The 26,983-nt window shown below is 37.6% G+C and overlaps 1 protein-coding gene across 1 annotated transcript in view; it reads left to right on the top strand.

The window, feature by feature from the left end:
* Window positions 1-26,983, top strand: part of ANTXR1 (ANTXR cell adhesion molecule 1) — a 244,980-nt gene that overhangs the window by 27,324 nt on the left and 190,673 nt on the right. The window contains 1 exon segment of the mRNA XM_004277021.3: window positions 3,603-3,674. Within this exon segment, the coding sequence (XP_004277069.1) occupies window positions 3,603-3,674 (72 nt within the window).

Genomic DNA, 26,983 nt, shown 5'->3' with positions numbered 1-26,983 from the left:
TCTCTGTAGCGTCTTCCAGCTGATGTGAGTAACCATATACTTCCTCTTTGAATATGTTTTTTTTTTTTAATCTCAGAAGACAAGTTGTCCTCTGAGACCAGGGTCATGACAGATGTGTTCCCTGCAAATTCACTCACTGGTCTCAACATGTACCCACCACTTGATTGGAGGGAGGGGGTTAAGAGGTGTCCTCTCCGTTATGCCATAAATTGGAAACTACAGCAGGAAGCATCTACACCCAGATGAAGGGAGAAAACAGAGGCTGGGAGGAGACAGGCGGGGAAAGTAGAGGAAAAGAAGAGAAGCAAATACGTGGATGGTATTAAAAGCAAAGTTAAGAGAATTGTACAAGCTTAGAACTGAAAGGAACAACTTCCCAAGCTATCCTCCGAGGCATTCACTAACCCCCAACTTGAATAGCTCTGGTGAGAAACTGTTGCCTTTTGAGGCAAACAACCCAATAGTTGGATAATTCCAGTTTCCATAGGAGTCTTTTTTGTCATTGACCCATAATGTCCTTTCCTACACTCTCATCCATCTGGAGTGATATAAAACAAATCTGCCTCCAGACACTTGAGAGTATCTGCTATGTCTGTCTTTCCTCTAATGGTTTTCTGTTCCCTCTAAAGCAGAGGAGTCTCCTGGAAAAGGCTTTGAAGTTAGGCAGATGTGGATTTTCATCCAAGTTCCATTGGGCAACCATAGCAATTTACTTACCTTGGTTGAACCCTAGTTTGCATGTGAAAATTTTAAGAGAAAATGTGTGCAAAGCAACTAGCCCAGCACCTGGCTAAGTGTGCAAAGCAACTAGCCCAGCACCTGGCTAAGAGTGAGCACGTGACACTTCTCTTCCCCAGTTCCTTCAGAAACTCCAGACACTTTGCTATTTTAGATTCAAAGAGGTTAGAGGTAGGAGTTGGGGGAACTAAGTCAGTCCTCCTCGTTTTATAGACAAAGAAACTAAGGACCAGAGCAGTTGACATGGCTTCATCTAGACCACGAGGCACTTTCCTTTAATTGTCTCCTCTGGCCCTCTTTGGCTCTGGACCCTCCTCAAAGTGTCGCACCAAGACACTGCTGCCACGCAAACTCCAAGAGGAGGGTCTGTCTTTTGTTGCCTGCTTCAGCCCCAGGGCCGATAGTAGTGCCTGACACGTGATACCTGCTCAATCAGTAATATAACTTTTCACCTTTTTCTTGAAGCCCCCAACCTGAACCTCACACCCATCACTCTCAGCAAAGAACTTCACCTCCTATTTCACCAAGAGCCCAGAGAACAGCAAGCAAGGGATTACCTCCTATTCCAATCCTCCTCTTAAAAGATGGATGCATGCCCTTCCCATAGTCTCTGAGATTCAAGCATCCCTCCTATTTAAAGCCTGTCCTTCCATTTTAGTCCATTTTATCCCGTTGTCTCCAATATCCCCCAGGTCTTTGTTTCTCTCTTGTCTTTTTCTCTACCTTTCCTCTGGCTCCATTTCCGCTATCAATAGACATAACCTTATCTGAAAAAAAAACAATGAATTTCCTGATCATGTCTTCCTATAGATGCTACCTTAATTCTTTACCAGTTTCTCACTCAAATATCTTTAAAGACTCACCATCTCCATATCCTTACTTCTCATTCATTCCTTAACCCACTCCCACCTGGCCTTCATCCGCACCCTCGACCTGCTTGCTCTCACCAAATTCCCTAAGTGATGCCCTAGAGGACAAATCCATTGAGAGCCATGCAGTTCTGCTGGATAGAGGAGTTTCATTGGATTCAGATTTATCTCTCCTTAAAATTCTCTCCTCCGCTGGCTTCTGGCTCTCCTTTCATCCCCTGCCCGGAGCCAGGCCTTTAAATGTTGGTTTTGGTTCTGGTTTGGCTCCCTTCCCTTCTCCCTGCTGATACTCTGAACAATTTTACTCACATCAGTATGCTGAGAACTCCCAAATTATGTCTGCAGCCCAGATTCATATACCAATTACCCCTTGGAGACCTACATTTCCTGCATTTCAAATTCATTCTTTCCAGAGCTTAACTCTATATAAGGGAGGCAGTATAACATAGTGGTTAAGAGCCCAAGTTCTAGAATCAGAATGCTTGGTTTTAAGCCCTAGGTCTACCACTCTCCCACTGTGTGACTTTGGGAAAATTATTTTATCTTTCAGGGTCTCAATTTCCTTTCATGGAAAGTAGGAATAATAATAGTAATGATCTCATAAAGTTGTTACAAGTTTAATGAAATAATACATGCAAATCACTTACAGTAGTGCTTGGCCCATAGCAAGTACTTGAAAGGGTTGGCCATTATTACATTATCATGATAATTATGATTTTTATTATCATTTCTGATGTGGTGTCCTCCTGGCCCAGCACTAGTGAGGTAGTAAAAGGCAGCATGTTGCCATGGACAGGGAACCCAGGTCTTTTTCAAAAGGCCAATTTCAATTCACCAGGTGTTGCTTGGGCTCCTACCAAGTATTACACATCATGCTAAAGGTTTTCCGAAGGTGCATCAGACATACGGTAATGGATGTAGACTTTATCTTGGATGCATTAGGAGCCATTGGAGGTTTGATAGCAGATGAATGACAAGATCTGATTTATATTTTAGGAAAATAATCCTGGAAGCAGTGTGAGGAATGAATTGGAGCAAGGAATGATGATAGGCAAGGTCACCAGCTAGGAAACAATGACTATTGTCAGGAAAAGGGGGAAGGTTTGGGGAAACATTTTAGGAAGTGGGAAATATAAGATTTGGGGCCAGGTCAGGTATGGGAGGTTACTGCATCATGAAGAACTAGGTTGATGCTATGAAGTGTGAACCATCTGGCTACTTAGAGAGAGCCCCAAAGGATGGCATTCCAGTGGTGAATCCACTGTAGTCTGACAGTCTATCTTGCAGACCGAAAAACATGTTTGTCCTCAGCTGAGAGGTGATCTATCTCTCAGAGTGTGGATTTCACATTGGAAAAGCTCCCAAGTACTGCCATATAAAAACCATGCCGATGTATTCATTAATCATGAGAAGTTTAACTACCAAGTAGAATAGATAGTCTTGTGACCCATCAGCACATGCTTTCCTTATAGGGTAATCTCCTTGGGAAGCCAAATAGAAATTAGAAGTTGATGGTGATCCTACTTTCAGAGTAAAATGAACTGTATAATCTTAATGGCATCAAGCTGCCATTGCCTGAGACACCCTGGTCAGTAGAGGATACACCAGACTACAGTGGAGGCACTATCAAATGTTGTCCGTTGGGATCCTGATTTGTATAGACAGCATGCAAACCAGTCTTCCAGGGGCACACTTCAGACAGAGCAGAGGAAAGTGATGAATCTTAGCTTTCTTACTTGCGACCCACACTCACTGAGTGGTGGTCAAATCAGAAGCAGCCTCCAGGAGGACAAAGTGGGTCTTCTCTTTGGTCCACAGCTTCAAGTCAGCTGCTGGCTGACTACTTGCAACACCAGCTGTGAAGGTGCCCTTTGGGTTGAAGGTTGGCAGCTCTGGCAGCCGTAATATAAAGAGAAGAAGAGGGGGGAAGCCTGGAAGGGAATGGCATTCCACAGTCTCTCTTTCTGCCCTAATAGAATTGCTTTTCCTTTCCAGTCCACAGCTAAGAATGTCCTTTATTGTCTTCTCTACTCAAGGAACAACCCTAATGAAGCTAACAGAAGACAGGTAAGGACGCTCCCCACCCCTATCATTACAAAACCCACCTTTTCTTGAGTAGTTCTGGTATTTGTGCCCCACTGCCAGCTTTGACCTGGCAGTGATTTTAATTGAATTGTTCTCTCCTTTGACTTATGCCTTGAACTTTGCGCATTGACCCATCTGTTCATTTACTCTGCGATGACTTTGATAGAATTTCCTTATGTCAGTGAAATTTTATAAATGACTAAATCACGTTAAGGTAAATCTTACCTTTGATTGGTGACTCAGTCTGCTAACTTGGAGCAAGGTGTTAGCAAACCAAATTCTTGAGGGAATATATTTTCTTTTATTTAAATTAGATTTATTTTGTGGATTAAGTGTTCAAAGATATAATAAGTGTGCTATGAGAGAAGGAAGAACTTGAAATATTATCCATCCATAATGACTAAGGCAGCGAATAGAAAGGGAGGGTTTATGGCACTACAAAATTAAAAGAAATTTGAATCAGGTATGGGAAAATGTGGTTGACAGAAAAGGATTAGTTAGACCTAGCTTAACAAAAACATTAGTTGGGGTTTTACCACTTGCAGATGAAAATTAGCAGTAACAGAGACACGTCATTTATTCACGGCTAGGATGGTATATTGGAGATGACACTTTTCCTGCGTTAATGATGCTTTGTCCACTTTTTAAAAAGTGGTGTGGTCCACATGAGAGAGGCCCCAGGGCGGGGCACACGTGGGACTATGGGCCGACTTACGTGGACATGTTGGGGAAAGGAAGGGAAGAACGGGAAGTACAGGAAGGGCAGGAAGACTTTATTCTGTGCGATTCTTCTAGAAATGAGAATAGGGCTAACGGGATGGAGTAAGGTTTTCTGGAATGGGCACTCACACAGCACATCTGAGCTAGTCCCCATTTTTTCCATGTCTTTGTTCCCCATCTGTAACAACAAAAAGCACTCTGTACCGTATGGAAGTTTTCAAATCCTGTTACTCCTTCGGCAGTATCTATTATATGCATGCATGCCATTTGAGATGCACTGAAACCCCATTTAAAAACAAGGGTTTCTTATTCCTTATTAACAGAAGGAGAAACGGAGGCCTTGTCATGTTCCTAAGGATACAAGCAGCATCTACTCTAGATGGAGGCTGCACATTCTTTCCACTCCACCTGCTGTTAAACAGAGACTCACGAAGCCCAAGGAGCCCGTGTGATTTCCCTTCAGTATTGGCCAAGGATTTTTTTTTTAAGATCCTCTATACACACATTTATTTGCTACTGAAAGTTGAAACAGAACATCAAAAATTTTTTTTACAATTCAACACGCTGTTCTAACAGTGCTCTGGCCAAGCCACCCAACGTTTTCTTTACATTCCTTCCACACAAGTTAATTTGTTTCAACTTCTTGATATTGGGTTTCTTCTTACAGTGGACTTCAGGCTCATAAAACAGGCAATACCTGAGACCTATGAGTGCTTCTTTGTGTCAAATCAGAGTGGAACTAAAGTATATTCAAGTCATTCAAATGCAAGCTACATAGATTCCTTAGAAGTGACCTGCATTAAGGTAGAAAAGAGATGCAAGAAAAAAGACATCACAGAACTTATAATACAGGTTATCAAAATATTGGTACACAATCTTTTCCAAGCTGCTTCATAATGATCCTAAAATCACGAGCAAGAAAAATTTGTACAGGAAGAAGGTTTATGGCCCATCCAACTGTGTGTCATAATTTCTGTAATATTTATTGTCGTAATTTTCTCATAATTATCCTCATAAGGATCTCTATGAAACAGGCAATAACGACAGCTATATCTAAATCTTTTCACTCTTGATCGAGTCTCAACGTCCTTCTACCGTGGTTCTCTTTGAGAGTCAGACAGAGGAAGTCTGGCTATTTTTAATATATTGAATCATCCTTTCCATCCTTTCTCTCTGAGCAGTTAACAATGTCCTCACCCCTCTCCTATAGGGTCAAGGATTTTAAGAGGCTCTGAGACAATGTCTCTAGCCTATGGACTCTATGCAAGACTCCTAATCTCTCTCAGTCTTTATATATGATAATATCTGAGTCATAATTTGCAGAGATGTCTTTTCTTCAGAGAAAACTCCTCTCTCACCCATTCTTCACATCCTCCTACAACCCAAGGCTGCGTAGTGCTGTTTCATGCTGATTCCACTCGCTCTGCACCTAAGAGTTTGGCAAGAGACCAAGTTCACACATCCCCTGTGGATATGTTGTGTGCCACTTCTCACAGCCTCTGGGAAGTTGGAGAGGTGGAGGGAAGTCACAGATTTATAAACACTAGTAGAACATCGAGTCTTTCAGACCCATTTTGGTTATGCTAGCTCAAATTAGTCATCTGAATCCTACTTTGAATCTAGTTTTTTGTACCTTAACTTCACTACTCCTAGTATCCCATGTCAAGGAGAAGACTGGGATTGGAATCTCTACTTTGCTGGAAGCAGCATTTAATAATTAAGAGATGAATTTGCATCAAACAACAGCCAGAAATACCTTGCTAAAGGCTGAATGATTTGGGATGAGCAGACGCAAACTATGATATATAGAATGGATAAACAACAAGGTCCTACTGTATAGCACAGGGAACTATGTTCAATATACTGTGATAAACCATAATGGAAAAGAATATGAAAAGCATGTGTGTATATATATATGTGTATAAGGCTGAATGAGTTTCATGTGGTGACTGCTTGACCTAATCTGTGGGTCAGCTGGCAAAGCATGACCATGGTTCACTGACCCATCCCCAACCTTGTCAGCCTGTGGAAAGACGCAGGCAAGCCAGCTCTCTCTAAAATAGTTTCTCATGAGATTGGTGTAAAGAATTAGACTTTCAGAACTTCCAACCTGCTACTGTTTCTGAAATATATGACTTTCAGTGGTTTAGTTGGTCACAGGAATTTTTATATATTTTTTTCTGTGTCTCATTTGATCTTCATAATATCCCTATAAGACAGTAAAAGATGCATTATTTTACCTATGTAGTAACTGAGGAGACTTACAGAATTTTTAAACTCTCGTTCAAAAACAAGACATGAATTAGCAGAGACTCTCATTTCAACAAGAGCAAAAGGTTTGGGGTATATCAAAAGTACATTTGCATTCAGTTCTCGGGATCAGATCCACACAGGGGAAACCATGGGAAGGTTGAAGAAACAGAATGGAAAATAATTACGTTGTGTTGAGATGTAGTAGAGGAATTACAATTAGACTAATGATCCCTCTGCCATTTGTGTCTTTTATCTGCTAAGCACTTTACATAGCATTTATTTATTCCCATATAACCATTATTACTTCAATTTCTAATGTGATCTTTGTGGTCATTTGATTTATTGTTTCATATATAAAGTGTCATTTTTCATTAACTGCTGTCAAGATTTTTTTCTCTATCTTTAGTTCTCAGCAGTTTGATTATGATGTGTCTGGCACACTTTTGGTTTTTTTTTCTGTTTGTTTTTTGAGTTTATCCTCTTTGGGCTTTGCTCAGCTTCTTGAATCTAGAAATTTATGTCTTTCACCAAATTGTGTGGATCTGTGGCCATTACTTTTCAAATAATTTTTTCTGCACTGATCATTTTCTCCTCTCCTTCTGAGACCCCAGTGACACACATGTTAGACCTTTTGATGTTATTCCACATGTCCCTGAAGTTCTGTTCAATTTTTCTTTTGCAGTTTTCTTTCTGTTCTTTATACCAGATCGTTTCTATTGTTCTGTCTTCATGTTAACTGACTCTTTTCCTCTGTCATCTCCGTTCTGCTGTTTAGCTCATCTACTGAATTTCTTATTATAGATATTGTGTTTTTCAGTCCTAAAATATCTACTTGGTTCTTTTTAAAATTTTTATTTCTCTGCCGAGAACGTCTATCCTTCCATTTAATTCAAGTGTGTTACCTTTACCTCATAGATTATGGTTATTATAACTCCTATTATATAATAACTTCAGTTATTATAACTGATAATTCCAATAGTTCAGGATTGGCATCTTAATTGTCTGCTCTCCTGAGAATGGGTCACATTTTCTAGGTGATTTGTATGTCAAGCAAATTTAGATCATATTCTACAAGTTTTTAATATCATGTTGTTGAGAGTCTGAGTCGTATTCAAATCCTATAGAGAATGTTGGTCTGTTTGTTTGTTTGCTTTAGTAGGCAATCACCCTGGCTAGGTTCAGATCACAGGTTCTATCTTGTCTTCTGTGGTTTTGATTTTGGTTCAGTTTTCAAAGTCTTTGCTAAGCTGCTTTGGGTGTCTCCTGCACGTATGCAGTTCAGAGATGAGCCTGGGAGTTCTACAGCTTCATACACAGAAGTAGAGGGATCCCCTTCACCAGCTCTCTCCTCTCCAGGGTTCCCCACACACGGATTTTCTCAGAGGCCCCTGCCCTTCAAGTCTTCTAGCAAGAAAAATGGGGTTTCTCTTGGAGTTTTGGTCACCACATTGCTGCATGCAGTTCTGTACTGAGGCCACCCCTGGGGCAAAGCCAGGAGTCATAAGAGACAAATAGAAATGGGATTTCCTCCACATTCTTTGAACCACAGGGGCCGCTTTTCCCAAGGGCCAGAAATATGGTGGCTTTCTTAGCTTTTAGGCGACATCCCAGGCTACTGCCATGTGACTGAGGCCCACCCTCAGATTAAAGCCACGAGGGAAATGAAGAAAAAAAAATTGGAATTCATCCTTGTATGGGTTATTTCTCCAGGTTTTAACTCTCCGATCCACTTGCATTTTTTACTTTTCAGAGTTTTATTGTGTTTGCTTTTTTCATTTTGTCCAGACTTTTTATTATAATCCACAGAAGAGGTAGCCTATAGCAAGCCTGCTGTTACTTCAGTTCTACAGATAAGGACACTGAGATTCAGAGAGCTTAGATAACTTGCTAAGATCAAAGAATAAAAATGGCAGAACTGGTATTCTGATTATGGATTCTGTTCAGTCCAACTCATGGGCTTTGCACCATATTATGTTGCTCTTTCAAGATTTCTTAACTTCATCAGTTTGCAAAATGATTGAAAAATTGTAACAAGTTTTTTAGATTTCCTCATTAGCATAATAAAGGATTAATGTTAATTGAAGTACTAATAGAAAAAATTATTTTAGTGTTAACTACTGCACATGATTCCCTAAAAACCCCTTGGTTAATCTTTTTCCTGATCTTAATCAAAATACTTCAGATGTTTCATCATTTGGAAATGAGATCATGTCGAGGAAGTCCAACTCTTCCTTTAAAAGAAAACAGGAATAGATATTCAGTTTAATCAAATGCATTTTTGGTATCTATTGAAGTCATATTTTTCCTTTGACCTACTAATACAGAGAAATGCATTATAAAAGATATTTTAAAATTGGGCCATATGCGTATCTGGTTACACTTGGTTGTGATATATTATCATTTTGATATAGAACTGAATTCTGTTTTCTGTATTTTATTCAGAAATTTAACATCAGTATTCATAATTGTGATCGGGCTGCTATTGTCCTTTTCATGACTACCTTTACTTACAGTATTTTTTATAATTTTTTTCTTACATTTAGTTTATTACTTCTAGAATTAATCCGATATAAGGTATGAAGCCAAGATCCATGTTTTTTCTCCAAGTGTTTAGGCAGTTTTTCCAACACCATTTACTGGATAATCCTTTACTACCAATTTGAAAAGTTAAACTTTTTCATAGACTTGTGTCCATTGCTGGGTTTTCTATTCTGATGCACTGCATTTCTGTCTGTTCTTATGCTACTACCACATTATTTTCATTAGTTTTAACATCTGGAAGACAAGCCCTTCCTCACTTCTAATCCTGCGTGAAAATCTCCTAGTCTTTAGTGGGTATTTTTCCCTATCACATGCATTTTAAGTAATTTTTTTAATGTTCCAAAATATTCCTGGGGTTTTCACTTGAACTGTATGAAAAGTACAGAATAACCTTAACAAAATGGCATTACATTGTTACTATATTGATTTTCTTATTTAAGGATATATCACTTCTCTTTTATATCCCCCAATGAGGTTTTGATATTTTCTTCAGCTCAGTCTCATACAGTGTTCACTAAGTTTATTCCTAGACATTTTAAAGTTTTGCTTCCATTGTGAATGAATTTGTTTTCTGTTGTATTTTCTAAACTATTGTTCACTATAAAGCAATTAACCTATAATTTGGGATCCATGGGCTTTTATTGAACTCCATAAAATTATTTTTTAAAATTTGCAAACCAGGGAGATTGTAATTTGCAATAGAACAGGCCTATGCCCCCCGAACAGTTAAGAAATACTGGCTTGGGGGAAATTATTGCTTTGTAGATTTATTTCTTATCCCATCATTTTAATGAAACATTATATTAATTCTAATATTTTTCCAGTTAATTTTGGAGTGGTTTTCTAGTAAGATGGTTATATTATTTATAATTAATGATAACTTCTGTCCTCTTTTCTAATATTTATATCTTGTATAACTTCTCAGTTATCTTGGGTTGCTTGTTTTTTTGATATTGAGTTGTATGAGCTGTTGGTATATTTTGCTTATTAACCCCTTGTCAGTAGCATCGTTTGCAAATATTTTCTCCCATTCATTAGGTTTTCTTTTCAGTTTGTTGATGGTTTTCTTCGGTGTGCAAAAGCCTTTAAGTTTGATTAGGTCCCATTTGTTTATTTTTGGTTTTATTTAATCTACCTTGGGAGATTGATCATAGAAAACATTGGTACGATTTGTGTCTGAGAATGTTTTGCCTATGTTCTCTTCTAGAAGTTTAATGGTGCTATGTTAATTACGTCTTTAAACCATTTTGTGTTTATTTTTGTATATGGTGTGTCTTCTTGGGTATCTTATTACGTTGGCTAAAATTTTCAAACTTTAATGGAACTTGTGTTTCACAATTATGTACCTTATTGGATATTGACTTCATAGAGTTTTTTATCTACTATATTAAGGAACGATTCTTCAACTGCAAGTTTATTAAAACATTTTTATCTGAAATGTTAGTTTCATTAAATGCCCTTTTGTCATCAAAAGATAATTATATCTTTCTTTTATTTCCTTTGCCCTGTCTATGTGAAAATTTCAAATCAAAAAATTTCCTGATGTGAAACTAACCTTAAATTCCTGAAATAAATTTTATTCACCATGGTTTGCTCTTTTATTATATTTCTGGATTTGATTTAATATAAACCTAAATATATCACTTATTAATATTTAATATTAAGAATATTCAAGAGTTTCATTTTATACTGTCTTTGTCAGGCTTGCAATAAGGATTGCACAAGTTTAGAAAAATGAATTGGCAATCTTTTCATGTGCTATGGAATATCTAAAGTAATACAGAAAGTGTAAGTTTGTTCAAGGTTTAATATATATCAGAGGAAAGCCAACTAAGCCTAAACCATTATTAAAGAAGTTATTTGACAGTTATCTCAAAATCCTGTATGACTATTGTTATTATCGTATTTACCACCTTGAGAAGTGGTAGAAATTACCAGTGTGTTGATATTTTAATTTTATAACATACCTTTTTAATTTTCAAAATCTCTTCTGTATCTGTGGTTATATCCCTTTTCCAACATTCATGTAAAGTATTTTTGTCTCTTATTGCCCCATTCAAATTACTCAATGGGTTCTCTCTTAGATTTATTCATCAGTTTTCTTTCGTATAATTGTTTTGTTTTATGATATATTACTTTATTCTTTTACTATTATTAATTCCTTCCTTTGGCTTATCTTTTATTTCATCTATTTTTATGAATTGAAATTCATTATATTTTATTATCTCTCATTTAATAATAAAAGCTATTATGAATATAAATTATACTCTAAATCTCTTCCTTATTGAATCTCATATGCTCCAACATGTACTGTTCTCATTATTGTTAATTTCTAAATAGTTTATATTTATAATTTTAGATTTGATATTAAATTATTTACAAAATATTTCACAATTTCCACATGATTTTTGGTTTTTTATATTTTTCTCAATTTCTAGAGTCATTGCATTTTTTCAGAAAATATGGTTTATATAATTTCTACTTTTTAAATTTATTAATTTTTATTGGTGGCCTAACATAGGAATAAATTTTACTTATCATTCATGGATGTTAGAAAATATGTATACATGGATGAATAAAAAGTTTTATATAAGAATATATTGATTAAATTTATTAAATATTTTTGTTTACTTGATCTGTGAAGACAGAGAAATATTTTCAAACTTTCCATCATGACTGTTTGAATTTTCAATACATTGCCTTATCATTTACACTGTATTATTTAGCTCACATGTGTTTTTATTATGGAATAAATTTCTAATCAATGTAAAGTAAACTTTATCATCTTTAATGCTTTTAAGTCCTTTGTCCAAAAATATTATAAACTTAAAATTTTTTTGTATTTTCTTACTATATCTTTGCCCACCCATTTAGCTTTTACCCTTGCTTGATATTTTAATATTCCACCATTGATTTGAAAAGTATAATTTGAAAAAGTATATTTAATTCTTATTCTAGTAACAGTTCCCAGTGGGTGCTTCTCTTTATAATGGCAAGAATTAAATAATATTTATTTTTCTCCTTGCTCAATTTATTAAGAAATATTTGCCTTATGTTTCATAAGTGTATACACATACACACGCATATACATATTTCCTTTCCAGTATTTGAAGTGTTTTTTAAATTTATTTTTAAAATTTCTTAGTTAGCTGAGTCTTTTCTCAGGTAAAATTTTTCTGAGGGGTATGTGAATATTAAGCTTTCTAAGTCCAACTTATTTGAGAATTGTTGTTATTCACCTTCAGGTAAATATTTTAATTGAACTTTAATTATAAAGTTCTTATATACTGACTATCTTTTCCCCTAAATTTACTAGAAACAGTGATACAATGTCAACTTGCATGCATTCTGTTCTATATCGCATATAGAAAAAGGAGAGATTCCAATTTAGTACATTTCTCCTTTGTTTTCCCCTCTTGAATGCTTGTAAAAAAATTTTGTCTTTGTCTTTGGAATTTAAAAGAAAAGTCAAGAGAGTATATTTTGGCCCAAGGCCATCCAATAATTTTGTAGAATACTTTGTATAGGACTTGAGCCATTCCATCTGACAAGTTAATAAACTTCTTTGGCTTAGGATTTTTTTTCTATTATTTCTTTTATTATTACTTTTCTTCTGTCCGTTCATGGGGTTCTTGAATCTACCCAAAATCTCCTTTATACTCTATTATAAGTACAATTTTTTAATGTCTACCATTTTTCTTTGAGTTCTTGGAGAATGTTTCATTCTGGTTCAGTCATTCACCAATTTAAGTTGTTTTGTTTTTGTTTTTGTTTTTGCAGCATTCGCCTTACTGTTCACTGTTTCCATTGCATTGTTTTTTTTTAATTGTGGTAAAATATTCATACCATAAAGCTTAACACTTTAACCATTTTTAAGCATACAGTGTGGTGGCAGTAAGCTGTGCAACCATCACCACTCTCCATCTCCAGGACTTTTTCATCATCCCAAACTAAAACTCTCCCCTGTCCCTGGCAACCTCTATTCTACCATCTATCTCTATTATTTTGCCTGTTCTAGGTACTTCATATAAGTGGAATCAGATAATTTTTGTCCTTTTGTCTGGCTTATTTCACTTAACATGTCTTCAAGGACCATCCATGTTGTAGCGTGTATCAGAATTTCATTCATTTTTAAGGCCAGAATAATATTCCATTGTATGTATATACCACATTTTGCTTATCCATTTATCTGTCAATGGATGGTTGAGTTGTTTCCATCTTTTGGCTGTTGTGAATAATGCTGCTATGAACATTAGCGTGTAAATCTCTGTTCAAGTCCCTGGTTTCAATTCTCTGGGGCATACACTAGCAGTGGAACTGATGGATTATATAGTAATTCTGTGTTTACTTTTTTGAGGAACCATCATACAGTTTTCCACAGTGGCTGCACCATTTTACAGTCCTCCCAACAATGCATAGAGATTCCAATTTCTCCACATCTTTATTGATACTTATGATTTTCTGTTTTTTTTTAAATTGAGGTAACATTGGTTTATAACATTATATAAGTTTCATGTGTACAACATATATTTCTACTTCTGTGTACATGACAGCATGCTCACCACTAAAAATTTAGTTTCTATTCATCACCATAGTTGACCCTCTACCCATTTCACACTGCCCCCCAACACCTTCCCCTCTGATAACTACTCTGTTCTCTGTATCTACGTGTTTGTTTTGGTTTTCTGTTTGGCTTATTTTGGTTTTCTGTTTGGCTTTCGGATTCCACACATGAGTGAAATCATACAGTATTTGTCTTTCCCCATCTGACTTATGTCACTTAATGTAATACCCTCAAGGTCCATCCATGTTGCTGCAAATGGTAGGATTTCATCTTTTTATGGCTGAGTAGTATTCCATTGTGTGTGTGTGTGTGTGTCCATTCACCCATTGACAGGCACTTAGGTTGTTTCCATTTATTGGCTATTATAAATAATGCTATGATGAATATAGGGGTGCATAGGTCTTTTCTAATTAGTGTTTTCATATTCTTCAGATAAATACCCAGAAGTCGAATAGCTGGATCATATGGTAGTTCTTTTCTTAATTTTTTGAGGAAACTTCATACTGTTTTCCATTAGTGGCTGCACCGATTTACATTCCCATCAACAGTGTATGAGGGTTCCCTTTTCTCTGCCTCCTTTCCAACACTTTTTTTTGTTTGTTTGTTTTTGTTTTTGTTTTGTTTTTATTTTTATTTTATTTTTTATTTTTTCCAACACTTTTTATCTCTCGCCTTTTTGATAATAGCCATTCTAACAGGCATGAGGTAATATTTCATTATGGTTTTCATTTGCAGTTCCCTGATAATTAGTGATGTTGAACATCTCTTCATGTGCCTGTTAGCTATCTGTATGTTTTCTTTGGAAAAATGTCGATTCAGGTCCTCTGCCCATTTTGAAATTGGGTTGTTTGTTTTTTTGGTTGTTGAGTTGTATGAGTTCTTTATATATTTTGGATAATAACCCCTTATCAGATATGAAGCTTTTTAGTTTGATGTCATCCCATTTGTTGATTTTTGGTTTTGTTTCCTTTGCCTGAGGATACATGCTCAGAAAGATATTGCTAAGACCAATGGCAAAGAGCATACTGCCTGTGTTTTCTCCTAGGAGTTTTATGGTTTCAGGTCTTACATTCAAGTTTTTAATCCATTTAATCTGTTGGGGTTTTTTTTCCTTTATAACAGCCATCCCAATGGGTATGATATAGTATCTCACTGTAGTTTTAATTTGTATTTCCCTAATGATTAGTCATGTTGAGCATCTTTTCATGTGCTTATTGGCACATTCGTATATCTTCTTTGGAGAAATGTCTATTCAAGACCTTTGTCCATTTTTCAGTTGGGTTTTTTTAAATTGTTATTATGTTCTAAGAGTTCTTTACATATTCTGGATATTAATCCCTTATTAAATATATGATTTACAAATATTTTCTCCCATTCTGTGGGTTACCTTTTCACTCTGTTGATAGTGTCTTTTAATGCACAAAATTGTTTAATTTTGATGAATCCAATTTATCTATTTTTTTTCTTCTGTTGCCTTGCACTTTTGGCTTTATATTTCAAGAAATCATTGCCAACTCCAATGTCATAAAACTTTTCCCCTTTGTTTTTTCTAAGAGTTTTATAGTTTTAGCTCTTACATTTAGGTCCTTGATCCATCTTGAATTAATTTTTGTTTATGGTTTGAAATAAGGGTCTAATTTAATTATATTGAAAATGGATATCCAATTTTCCCAGCACCATTTATTGAAAACACTGTCTTTGCCCCCATTAAATGATTGGCACCCTTGTTGAAAATCACTTGACCATATATGCAAAGTTTTATCTCTGGGCCCTCTATTCTATTCCTTTGGTCTATACAACTGTCCTTATGCTACTACTGTGGCTTTGTAGCAAGTTTTGAAATCAGAAAGTGTGAATCTCCCAACTTTTGTTCTTTTTCAAGATTGTTTTGGCTATTTAGATTCCCTTGAGATTCCATATGAAATTTAGAATAAGTTTTTCTGTTTCTGTCTTTGGAATTTTGAGAGATTGCATTGAATCTGTAGATCATTTTGGGCAGTACTGTCATCTTAACAATATTAAGTTTTCTGATCCATGAACATAGGCTGTCTTTCCATTTATTTATGCTTTCATTAATTTCTTTCATCAATGTTTTATAGTTTTTAGTGCCATTGCATTTTTTAACTGACAAATAATATCTTTCAACCCAATGAATATTTTTCTGATCCTGAATTTTTCCTTGTGTTTGTGGGAGGCACACCCTGTTATTGTGTTAGAGATGATATATCTTTATCATGAATATCAATTAGAATTGTTTTATGTGTTCTCCTGTTTCTTATATGAGTTTGCTTCAAAGGGGAAATTTTCTCAACTTTCTTAAATTGGTCCTTTCTTTCCATCTTATGAGAATTTTCCTTAATAGAGTGACTCAAAAGAGGAACAGCTAGGTTTTTCAGGACTGGGATTTGGGATGAGTTCTGTCAGAGATCATGTAAATTTTTGTTGAAAATGTGAAGATCACAGGAAAAGAAGATGGGAAAATTTATATGTAGTGTAATTTTTTCTTGAAAAAGGTAGAGACCTAGTAGGGTATCCAAGGTAAGGAGGAAGCTTATGCCAAAGGAAAATGGTGAGTTGTGGATGTTAGATCACTGTGTTAAGAACATATCCTACCACCACCCACAGGCTTTTCTCAGGTCACAGAATTCCAGGCTCGTAGGTCCTTCCCTCATCCTGATCTCAGCAGCTCTACATCTTGCAGGAATTCTTCCAAGTGTCTGGCATATGTATGGCACCCTTACCAATTTTCCGGCAATGAAAAACATTTGCCCCTCTCATACTTGCTCAGCTGTTTCTACAGAATTTTCGAAAGAAAAGGGGAGGTTAAAAAGTGTAGACCCAGATCACTACTTTTAACTGGAAGTTTCACCTTTCTTCTAAACTTTGCAAGATGAAAAAAAAAAAAGCATGATGAAACAACTATGGGTCAAAGAATTAATATGTCTTATCCAACCCACTGGCCTCACTTCACTGCTAAGAAAATCATTCTCAGAGAGATTGAATTATTTGCCTAAATTCATATAAGTAGTCAATGACAGTAGAATTTTTTTTAACTCACAAAATTAAAATTCTTAAATCCAGTGATTTTTTTTCTGCTACATTACATAGCTTACCCAATTCACTGTATTAGGATGCACGCTGCTGTCTTTTGTTTCTTATCTGTGGAATAATTACATGGTAGCAACCACTGTATATATGTGCATAAATACATATGCATTTGTGTATATATATGTATATAGAATATATACTCCTTTATTAATGGTTTATTATGTACCAATAACCTAGAATACTTTTTTCAACTATAGGAAGAGAAAATGATAATACCTACCGTGTAAGGTTGTTATGGGAATTATATTATTTATTATGTTTTATGTAGATGGGGATACCGAGTCATAGAAGGCTCAAAAGCCTCCTTGCCATAAAAGTGAAGGAACCTGGATCTGAGCCTGGGAACCATGGCCCCAATGTCCACACTCCTAATCACTGTGCTATAGGGTTTCCCACAATTTTACTACTATATACACTTTTAAATTAAAAACAAACCTAAGCATACGCAACTCACCACCCCAAACCCTCTAACTTCTTCCAGAAAGCAATTCCCTGAAAGCACGTGCCCTCTGCACGTTTTATCTTTGTGGCCTTTTTAATGACGTCAGCTTGGAAATACTCCTCGCAAAAAGGTACAGAGGTAGCATCAGTATTTGGCAGATGGGGTTAAGAGGTTAAGCATCTTGCTTACTGGTTTTAAGGAGCCGAAGTAAAAGCCAGGAACGCTTGGCTCAAACTGCTGAGTGGAAACCAAGAGACCACACTTCTCTATCCCTCTCAGCCAGCCTTTGGTTTGGTTTGAAGAGTGTGGTTTTGCCATCAGTATCACAGGGGAAAATGACATATTTTGAACACATCACTTGATTCCTGGAGAAGAATGAATACAGGCTGTCATTACCAAGAGACATAGTTCTAAAAGCTTTTTCTAAGTTTAAAAATAACAAGAGAGAAAAAGAGTCTTCAGATACTTTGTGCTTGAAAGCCTCTGGATTCATTCCATTTTAAAGTACTATTCGTTCAGGTACAAGAAGATTAGATGGCAAAATTAGGAGATATGGAGGGGAGCATTTATTTATTCTCTTGTCCTGTTGATGGAGAGAGAATATCATGGGGTCTGAGTCCATGGGAAAGGTCCTTACCTCTCTGTGCCTCTGTTTCTTCATCTGTAAAATAAATAATAATGATCAGCCTTACCTTGTAGAACTGTTGGAAGGATTAGCAATGCCAGGCACATAGTAAATGGTGTTGTTACACTTGTGGTTGTTAGGGTCTTAACAAAGAGCTGAGGAATCACCCTCACTCCTCCTGGACACACCCCACTCCAATCATCACAGCATAGCCAAGAATAATTCAGAGTGAGTCCCCGGCTCTCCGTGACTCACACCCTTCTCTGAAGTTTTTAACCGTTGGCCAGTCTATCCCTATATAGAGGAGCATGGGTAGAAAAGACTGCTTTAGCATGAAGTCAGGTAAAAAGTTATTTTTTCCTTTGCCTAATGGTTCTAGCAAGACTTCCTCCAGACGGGAGCACACAGGCAGTGTCTCTAGAGGAAGTTTGTCTAAGGGCTTCTCATATTGCATTTCAATGATGGTAAAAAGAACCCACCTTGAAGCAATTCAGCGGGTCTGGGAACAGACTGAGATGTGCGAGAGTAGAGTGGTCCAGTGTTTCTCACACTCTCCCTCTGGAGGACCCCTGTTAGTAGAAGAAAGTACCCTGGGGCATAGCGCTGGGGTCCTAGGGTAGAATTTGAAGTGGCTCATCAAAAGCAAGAAATTTCTTCAACATCCTTTCATCTTAAAAATGACGATCTTGGGGCTTCCCTGGTGGCGCAGTGGTTGAGAGTCCGCCTGCCGATGTAGGGGACACGGGTTCGTGCCCCGGTCCGGGAGGATCCCACATGCCGCGGAGCGGCTGGGCCCGTGAGCCATGGCCGCAGAGCCTGCGCGTCCGGAGCCTGTGCTCCGCAGCAGGAGAGGCCGCAACAGTGAGAGGCCCGCGTACCGCAAAAAAAAAAAAAAAAAGACTATCGTATTTACAAAGCAGAAATAGATACACAGACGTAGAGAACAAAGGTAAGGATACCAAGGGGGAAAAAGGGGGATGGAATGAATTGAGAGATCGGGATTGACATATATACACTATTGATACTATGTATAAAATAGTTAACTAATAAGAACCTACTGTATAGCACAGGGAACTCTACTCAATGCTCTGTAGTGACCTAAATGGGAAGGAAATCCAAAAAAGAGGGGATATATGTATACGTATAGCTGATTCACTTTACTGTACAGTAGAAACTAACACTAAAGCAATTATACTCTAATAAAATTTTTTTTAATTACTGAGTAATACAAAAAATATGCATGTGCATTTGTATTCTATTCTATAAGACTCCAATGCTTGATGTTTTATGAAAGTCATGTGGAGTCCTTTCTCAAATTTTGGAGTACAATTTATGCCCCAGGGAAAAAAAAATTGTATATATACATATACACACACACATCTTCTGTGTCTTTGTGTCCAGTACATTGTCCTATACCAAGTTTGAATGCCACAGATGTAGTAGAGACAACACAGACTTTGTACCAGGACCAGCCTGGGTTCCAATCTGGGCTCCACCAGCATGCGCAAGTTCTTTACTTCTATGAATCTGTTTTTTCAAATGTATAATAAAGATGACAATCATCATATGGTGTTGTTGAGAAACTTCATGAATTAATACGTGGAAAGAGGCTAGCAGAAACCCTGGCACAGCACAGATACTCAGGAAATGTTACTTCCCTTCCTCACCTGCTATGCTTCATGTGGCACATACATATATAAAGGATAAAATCTGACAGAGCAGCGTCCAGAAACATTCTTGTCTGGATGAAGCCAGCAAGGCAAACTTCAGAAATAGTGGAGTCAAACGATGGTAGAGTTCTCCTATTCAAAGCTAGATAGCCACGGGCTTCCCTGGTGGCGCAGTGGTTGAGAGTCCGCCTGCCGATGCAAGGGACACGGGTTCGTGCCCTGGTCCGGGAGGATCCCAAATGCCACGGAGCGGCTGGGCCCGTGAGCCATGGCCGCTGAGCCTGTGCGTCCGGAGCCTGTGCTCTGCAATGGGAGAGGCCACAGCAGTGAGAGGCCCACGTATCGCAAAAGAAAAAGAAAAAGCTAGATAGTCACAACCAACAAATTTTCTGTGGCCTAACCAAAAAAAACACCACTATTGGTCCACATCAGGCCTGTCCATCATCTCCTAGCCTCCTGGCCTCCAGTGTGGGGACTTGAGCCTTAGATTCAGTGCTGCCTTTGATAGGCTCGGAATGGCTCCTCATGGACTGCAGTTCAGCCTTTGCTACTCCCTCTCAACAATTTTTTAAATTATTAAATATTCTAAGTATAACAAGAGCATACCAAAAAAAGGATAGTAAACACTCATTATCCACCACCAAGCTTATAAAATAAAATGTTACAGGTATTGACCCCCCCCTTTCTCTTTCCTTACCAGAGGTATTACTATTCTGAATGTGGGATTTATCATTTTAATGACTGTTGTATATTTTTACATACCCATGAATAATAAATTGTTTCCTATTCCACTTTATAATAAATTATCATATTGCATGTATTTTTCTTGAACTTGCTTTTTACACGTAACATCATATTTTTGAAACTTTTTCTATGTAGATACATGTAGCGGCACTTGGTTCATTGTAACTAATGTATACTTTCTGTTGCATTGAATTCTATTGTTAGAATGTACCACCATGTACTAATCTATTCTCTTATTAACGGACAGTTAGTTTCTAACTTTCTGCTGTTATAAACAAAGTTGCAATGAACATTCTTGTACCTGTCTCCCAGACAGGTGGGAAGCAAGATTTCTCTTCTATAACGATATATAACTAGGGATTGAATTGCTAGGTCTTTGGTATGTGAATATGTAACTTAACCAGGCATGATTTAATTGTTCTCCAAAGGGGCTGCACCAATTTACAAACCAATTAGCGATTTATAAGAGTTTTCATTTACCCAAATCCTACCAACATCTTGTATGATCCCCCCAACTTTTCTCAAATAGATGCGCACACATTTGACTTGTGGGTTGGATTATCTGGTGTGGACCTAGTATACTCCTACCTACCCCCACCTCCAGCCCAATATTGCTCCAAAGTGTGATAAGGAAGTCCTGTCTTTGTGGAGAAGTGTAACCTTCTCCAGCCTGACCGAAATAGCAGACTCTTGTCTATCATCTACCCTAGGGCTGCCTGCTTCAGCTTCCATCTGAGAGGGAGACCCTGGACTCATTCTCTGTTGCACAGGATTGGTAGAGTGCCACTCTATCCTGTGCCCTTCCAAACACTCCTTGTGGTCAGCAGTACTAAGCTCAAGTATATCAACCTGACCATTTTAGATGCCACCAGCACCAGGTGAGACCTAGTCCCTAGTGAACTAAGAGGAACATGGACCTAAAGGTTCTCATGGGATAAAGATACATATTTGCGCAACCCTGACTATGGAGCCTACTTTCTTTCCACCGTTCCCATCTCCTGCAAAGTATGACTCAACTAGGGGAAAGTGTTAGTGATGGGAAAGGTCTTACAGGGATTTGTTTCAAAAGCCAAGTGCTGCCGTAGGAAACTGCATGGTGAAAACCACTGCACAAATGAGAAACCAACCAAAACAGAATTGTGTACAGAGGAGTTTGTTTGGACAAATTCATCACATTGCCCTGTGATTAATCCATTGTTCCTGTCCTCTATGCCAGTTTAGGACAGCTTGGGAATTTGGAAATTCCTTGATGGGCTCCTCTTAGCGAACTTTGGTTACTGGTCTGCATTTGACCCTGTGTCACATTGTGGACTACTGCTGTCTGCCAAATGTGGCCTCTCCAGTTCCCAGCGAATTCCCAGGTTCTGTTTCTGTTTCAACCATTGGTCCCCACATAAAATCAGATGCAGGACTCTGAGCTGGAAGGAAGCTGATAGATCTTATAGTTCCACACCTTCACTTTACATTTGAGAAATCAAAGGTTGACATGTGTTGGAAGTGGCAGAACTATGATTCAATTCCAAGTCTATCTTCCTCCAAAATCCACGCTCTTGTGAATGGCACTGAAGCCATGGGAAGAATGAGATTGCCTTGTAAGACAGTGTAGGTGTAAAAATAAGGGGATCTGGATTCTGGGGCCCTCCAATCTTTAGAGTTCTAGAAGAGAAGGAAAAGCCTACACAGAAATATGAGAAAGAACACCTGATGAGGGAGATGGAGAGAGGATGCTGTGATGGGAGTCAAGAGAAGAAAGCATTTTAAATTGAGAGGGAGGTTAACTGTGTCTGATGCTGTAAGAGGCTGAGTAAGAGGAAGCCAGAGAAGTGACCATTGGATTGGGAATGTGGAGATCACTGGGGAACCTTCACAAAGCCCATTTCAGCAGAACTGTTGAGACAGAAGTCACTGCAAAATAGGTTAAAAGGTGAGGGCTTTCAATTTTCAATTGAGGGATAATGACATTTTTAGCCCTTTTGCTTGCAAAAAGCACCCCAAATCGGGAGAAGGTAAAACACCACCACAGATTTGAGGAAATTAAGAAATATTTAACCATAAGAACACCATAGATGAGGACAGAAAGAATACAGGGAGTGGCAAGTGATGTAAGCAGTCAGATGTAATCCTGAAGAGGAGATACTGAAGAGGAACTAGACTTGTAGCCTTGCAGAATCTTGGAAAGGAAGGGTTACGGGGTGAAGATTGGACTATGTTTAAAGGATCTTTTCAAGCTTCAGAACTACTCGCCTCCACTACAATTTGAAAATTACCCCTTTTCCAGCTCCACCAGAAAAGAGAGGTATGTTCTCTGGCAAAATTAAACAAGAATCGTTTCCTGGATGGACACCAGGCATGGGAGATTATGGAGACGTGCATAACAAATGTTGCTACTCCCAACCCTCCCCTTTGTCAATTCCAGAACTAGCACAAAGGAAAGAGTTTGAAAACTACTTCTCTGTAGAAATAAGTATTTCAGAGGGGGAAAAATGCTCATCCGTTGATATTTGAGGGTCCTCAATGAAAAGATCCTGTTGACAAAAACTGATCGTCCACAAACTGGCATACCCCACCAGGCACACAGAGCTTCCAACAAGTCTTAGCCTCGCTCATCCGCTATGAACAGATGTATAGTCAAAGATCACTTCACATTTGAAATCTTTACCAGGAAAAATTAGGAAGGGAATACTCTTTCAAGAAGTTGTGTTTTGAAGAGAAATGCATTGAATTGGTCAATAGCTAGAGGGAGATGTGGGGTCACAGAAGATTTATTTTGTTAAGATGAAAGATACTAGAGTATATTTATATGCTGGTAATCATCTCCAGTATTTTTCTTCCTGACTTGAAACAAATGTGTAGTCACAAATATTTAGAAAAAAGCCTTTTCAGTATGTCTGCTTCTAGTTAGGATGTAGAGGCATAGGAAAAACCTTCATTTCCATGGTCAACCAGAAAAGTCCAGACAAAATAGAATTCACATGTTCTTCTGGGGCTAGCAGACACACAGGAAGCACTGATGAACTGAATTAGAGAGAAACAAGCCCTATAGAGCTGATCAGAGATCTATGGAAACTTCCATACTTGGAGGTGGATGCCTGATCTGGCTAGGGAAATTGGAAATGTAGGCCAGCCATGGACAGAGACTTTTCAGGCATGAGGAAAAGTCAACTGAGCCTTAGACAACAATGTGTGCCAGAGGGATGGATTATCTGAAAGTGCCCCAATGAAAAAAGAAATTTCTTAGCCTAATAATTCTTCCCTCTCACCCACACCTCTGCATTTTTCCAAGAAAGTAGCAGTGGAGGACTTGTTGAAAAGCAGAGAGAAATCACTTAATCCCATGGATACTTGTGGTACTTGGATTCTGGAGTCAGGTTAAGCGAAATTATCTGTAGCTGTGCCTAACTCCCTCACACCTCAAATACAGGAAAGATCACAAAGGCGGGGCAGGGCAGAAAGCTGGGACTTCCAGCCAATAACACTCTAGGGAATACACTGTAATTAAAGCTGTGTTCCAGCCCCAAATCAACCTAACTCAAGGGAGAATCTAAATATTCAGCTTCCCACCCCAGCTTACAAAGATAAAAGGCTTACACTCCGCAATGAGTCAACAAAACAAATCAATATTATACCTAAGTTTCCACTGCTTTTTAAAATATATACAATGTGTGAAATGTAAGTTAAAAGATTGTGAGACATGGGAAGAAGTGGGAAAATGTAATCCATAATCAAGAAAAAACCACAAATGACTCAATTATTGGAATTAGTAGACAGGGATGTTTAAACAACTATTATAAACATATAAAGAATTTACAAGAAAAGGTGAATATAATGGAGGAAAACATGGGATATCTGGAAAAAAAAAAGAAAACCGAGTGAAAACTGTGGACTGAAAAATTTTTCTGCAGAAAATGGATTAATGAACTTAAAAACACATTAATAGAAATTATTTAAACTGAAAGAGAAAGGGAAAAGATGGGGGGGTGATGAACCAGATTCTATTATTTGTGGGGTAATATCAAGTGATCTAATATATGTGTAATTAGAACGCCAAACATGATGTTCCACACAGGGATTCGAGAAGCTGAAAGAACTGCAAACGGGACAAATACAAAAATAATAATAATAATAACCTAAGCACATCACAGCTGAATTCCTGAAAACAAGAATAAGGTAGGAATCTTAAAAGCAGTCCAAGGGGGAGGGAAAAGACATATTACAGAGAAACAACAACGAAAATCACTTACTTTTCACCGGAAAAAAAACACATGCAATCCTGAAGACAAAGGATCAATCTCTTTAAAGAGATCAAAGGGAAGAAAAGTCGATTTTGAACTCTGTATCCAGTGAAAACATCCTTAAAATTGAAGGTGAAATTAAGACATTTCTAGAAAGAAAAAAAAGCTAAGAGAATCATCACCAGCAAATCTGCACTACAAAATAAATAAATAAAGGCTAAAAAAATTCTTCAAGCAGAGAAAAAATGATACCGGGTGTGAACTAAAGCTACTTAAAAAGGGAGAGTACCAGAAATGGTAACTATTTTCTTACTGTCATAAAAAGATGATTATTTAAGACAGAAACAATTAACACTGTATTTTGGAGTGAATTCCATATACATAAGTAGAATATGTGACAACAATAGCACAAAGGATGAGAGGGAATTACATGGAAGTATAATATTAAAGGGTTTTTACATTATATGAGAAGTGGTATAATATTAACTTTGGGTAGACTGTCATAAAATAAGGATGACTCCCCGTACAGCAACTGCTAAAATGAAATGAAAGGGAGGATATTACTATAGATCCTACAGATATTGAAAGAGAATAAAGGAATATTAAGAACAAAGTAATAGAAATAAATTCAACAATTATAATGGAAATTAATAAATACCTGCGCATGTTACTGTATATAACTTATACCTCAGTTTAAAAAAGTATAGCAAAGAATCTTTGGTTCAACATGCATCCTGTTGTCATTCATCATATTGGCCTATTCTTTGGTAAAAATCACAGAGGACATGATTTCTATACATTATAAACAAATGATCAGAGTTGCTTGTGGGACTTAAGACTCCAAAGTAACAGCAAAAATGTCTTTAATGAATCTTTGCTATTCTCTTCTGTTTACTTTACGTCTTTTGTAGTCAACCCTGGAGCCCTGAGACATCTGGAAATATTGTGAGTGTAGCATTAGTGGTTAACAGTGATGTGTGTTTACTGTATAGTTGAGGCTCCGAAGCCAAAAACTCCAGGACATTTGAGAAAAGTCAATTCCACAGAAGCTGTTTTACTAGGAGGCAAGTGGACAGTGCAGAGCTGATGTTGGGTTTCGGGGGGTGGTGGAGGTTGTTTTTATAGACTGAAAATATGGTCGATATTGCGCAACCCCAAGGAGGGTTTTGCAGTAGGAGCATCACTGAGATACTTGGGGTAAAAAGTTGTTAAAGTGCTTCTTGACGTACTTACGTGCGTTTATCCTTTAATGTTTTCATCAGCAAATATTAAAATGTCACAATACAACTAGAATCCCAGAAAGTAATCTTCAAGAAGTTTACAAAAATTCCGAGGGCAAGAGAAAGCCCTACAGACACAGTAACTGATTCTCCCCGCTCCCTACCCCTACAAATCAGCATAGTGCTGGTTGCATGGTGTGTGCTCAATAAATAGTTGTGGAAATGAATGAATTTATGGATGGATGCATCCAAACTAGAGTCATTCATTCAACAGCAAATCACTCTAGGTCCGTCATTAAGTGTTACAGGGGTTGCAAAAGGAGCGCAAGACATAGGGCCTGAAAGCCCTTAACTTCTAAGTAGGAACACTGGCAGAAACACGAAACCACCAAGGAAAAGAGGCGACTCTTTAATAGCAGCCTGTTTTCATAGGACTCCCAGACTCTCTCATTTCCCAGGAAGATAATATTTCATTTGGTAGTAACCAAGTCCTCAGAGAGGAGAGCTTCTTATCGCCCCCTTTAAAAGATCTTTCTCCCAATTTTCTTTCATTTCTAAGAGAGCATTAAAAAAAATACTCTTTATTAATAGTCCTATTGTCCCAGAATTAAAATGGACCCACAATTTCCATGAAACCATCTGTTTTGTTTGCTTAGATATTATAGGAACGTAGAGAAGGGGCATGGAGTAGGGAGGTGGGGCCGTAAGTCATCTGACCTTTTACCAAGGAGGGTGGTATAAGGGGAGTGTGACCACTGCTTGGGACTAGTGAGCTCATCATATCTTGCCAGACACAAAGTATCAAGGATAAGGACAGTTTCCAAAACAGCCTTTGCTTGTTCTGGTACCAAAAAATAGAAAGCTCAAGAAAATACTTGTAAAGGAAGGGAAATAGGCTTAGAGAAAACACCCCAGTTCCCAGACTTTTTTTGGCAGGGAAAAAATACAGAGGAGCCAGGGAACCTTTTCCACAGCCCCATTGTGCCTTTTTTTAGTCCTCTTTTTTTTTAAAGATTTAGTCTTAACACAATATTCCAATTTTAGTGTTACCAAAACGTCCTAAACCTCACTAGTCAATGACCTAGTCAAAGATAAGGGACTTCCTTGGTGGTCCAGTGGTTAAGAATCCGCCTTCCAATGCAGCGGATGTGGGTTCAATCCCTGGTCGAGGA

The sequence above is a fragment of the Orcinus orca genome, chromosome 13 (assembly GCF_937001465.1).
Source record: "Orcinus orca chromosome 13, mOrcOrc1.1, whole genome shotgun sequence".
Taxonomy (NCBI): domain Eukaryota; kingdom Metazoa; phylum Chordata; class Mammalia; order Artiodactyla; family Delphinidae; genus Orcinus; species Orcinus orca.
This window is presented reverse-complemented; position numbering and strand designations above follow the sequence as displayed.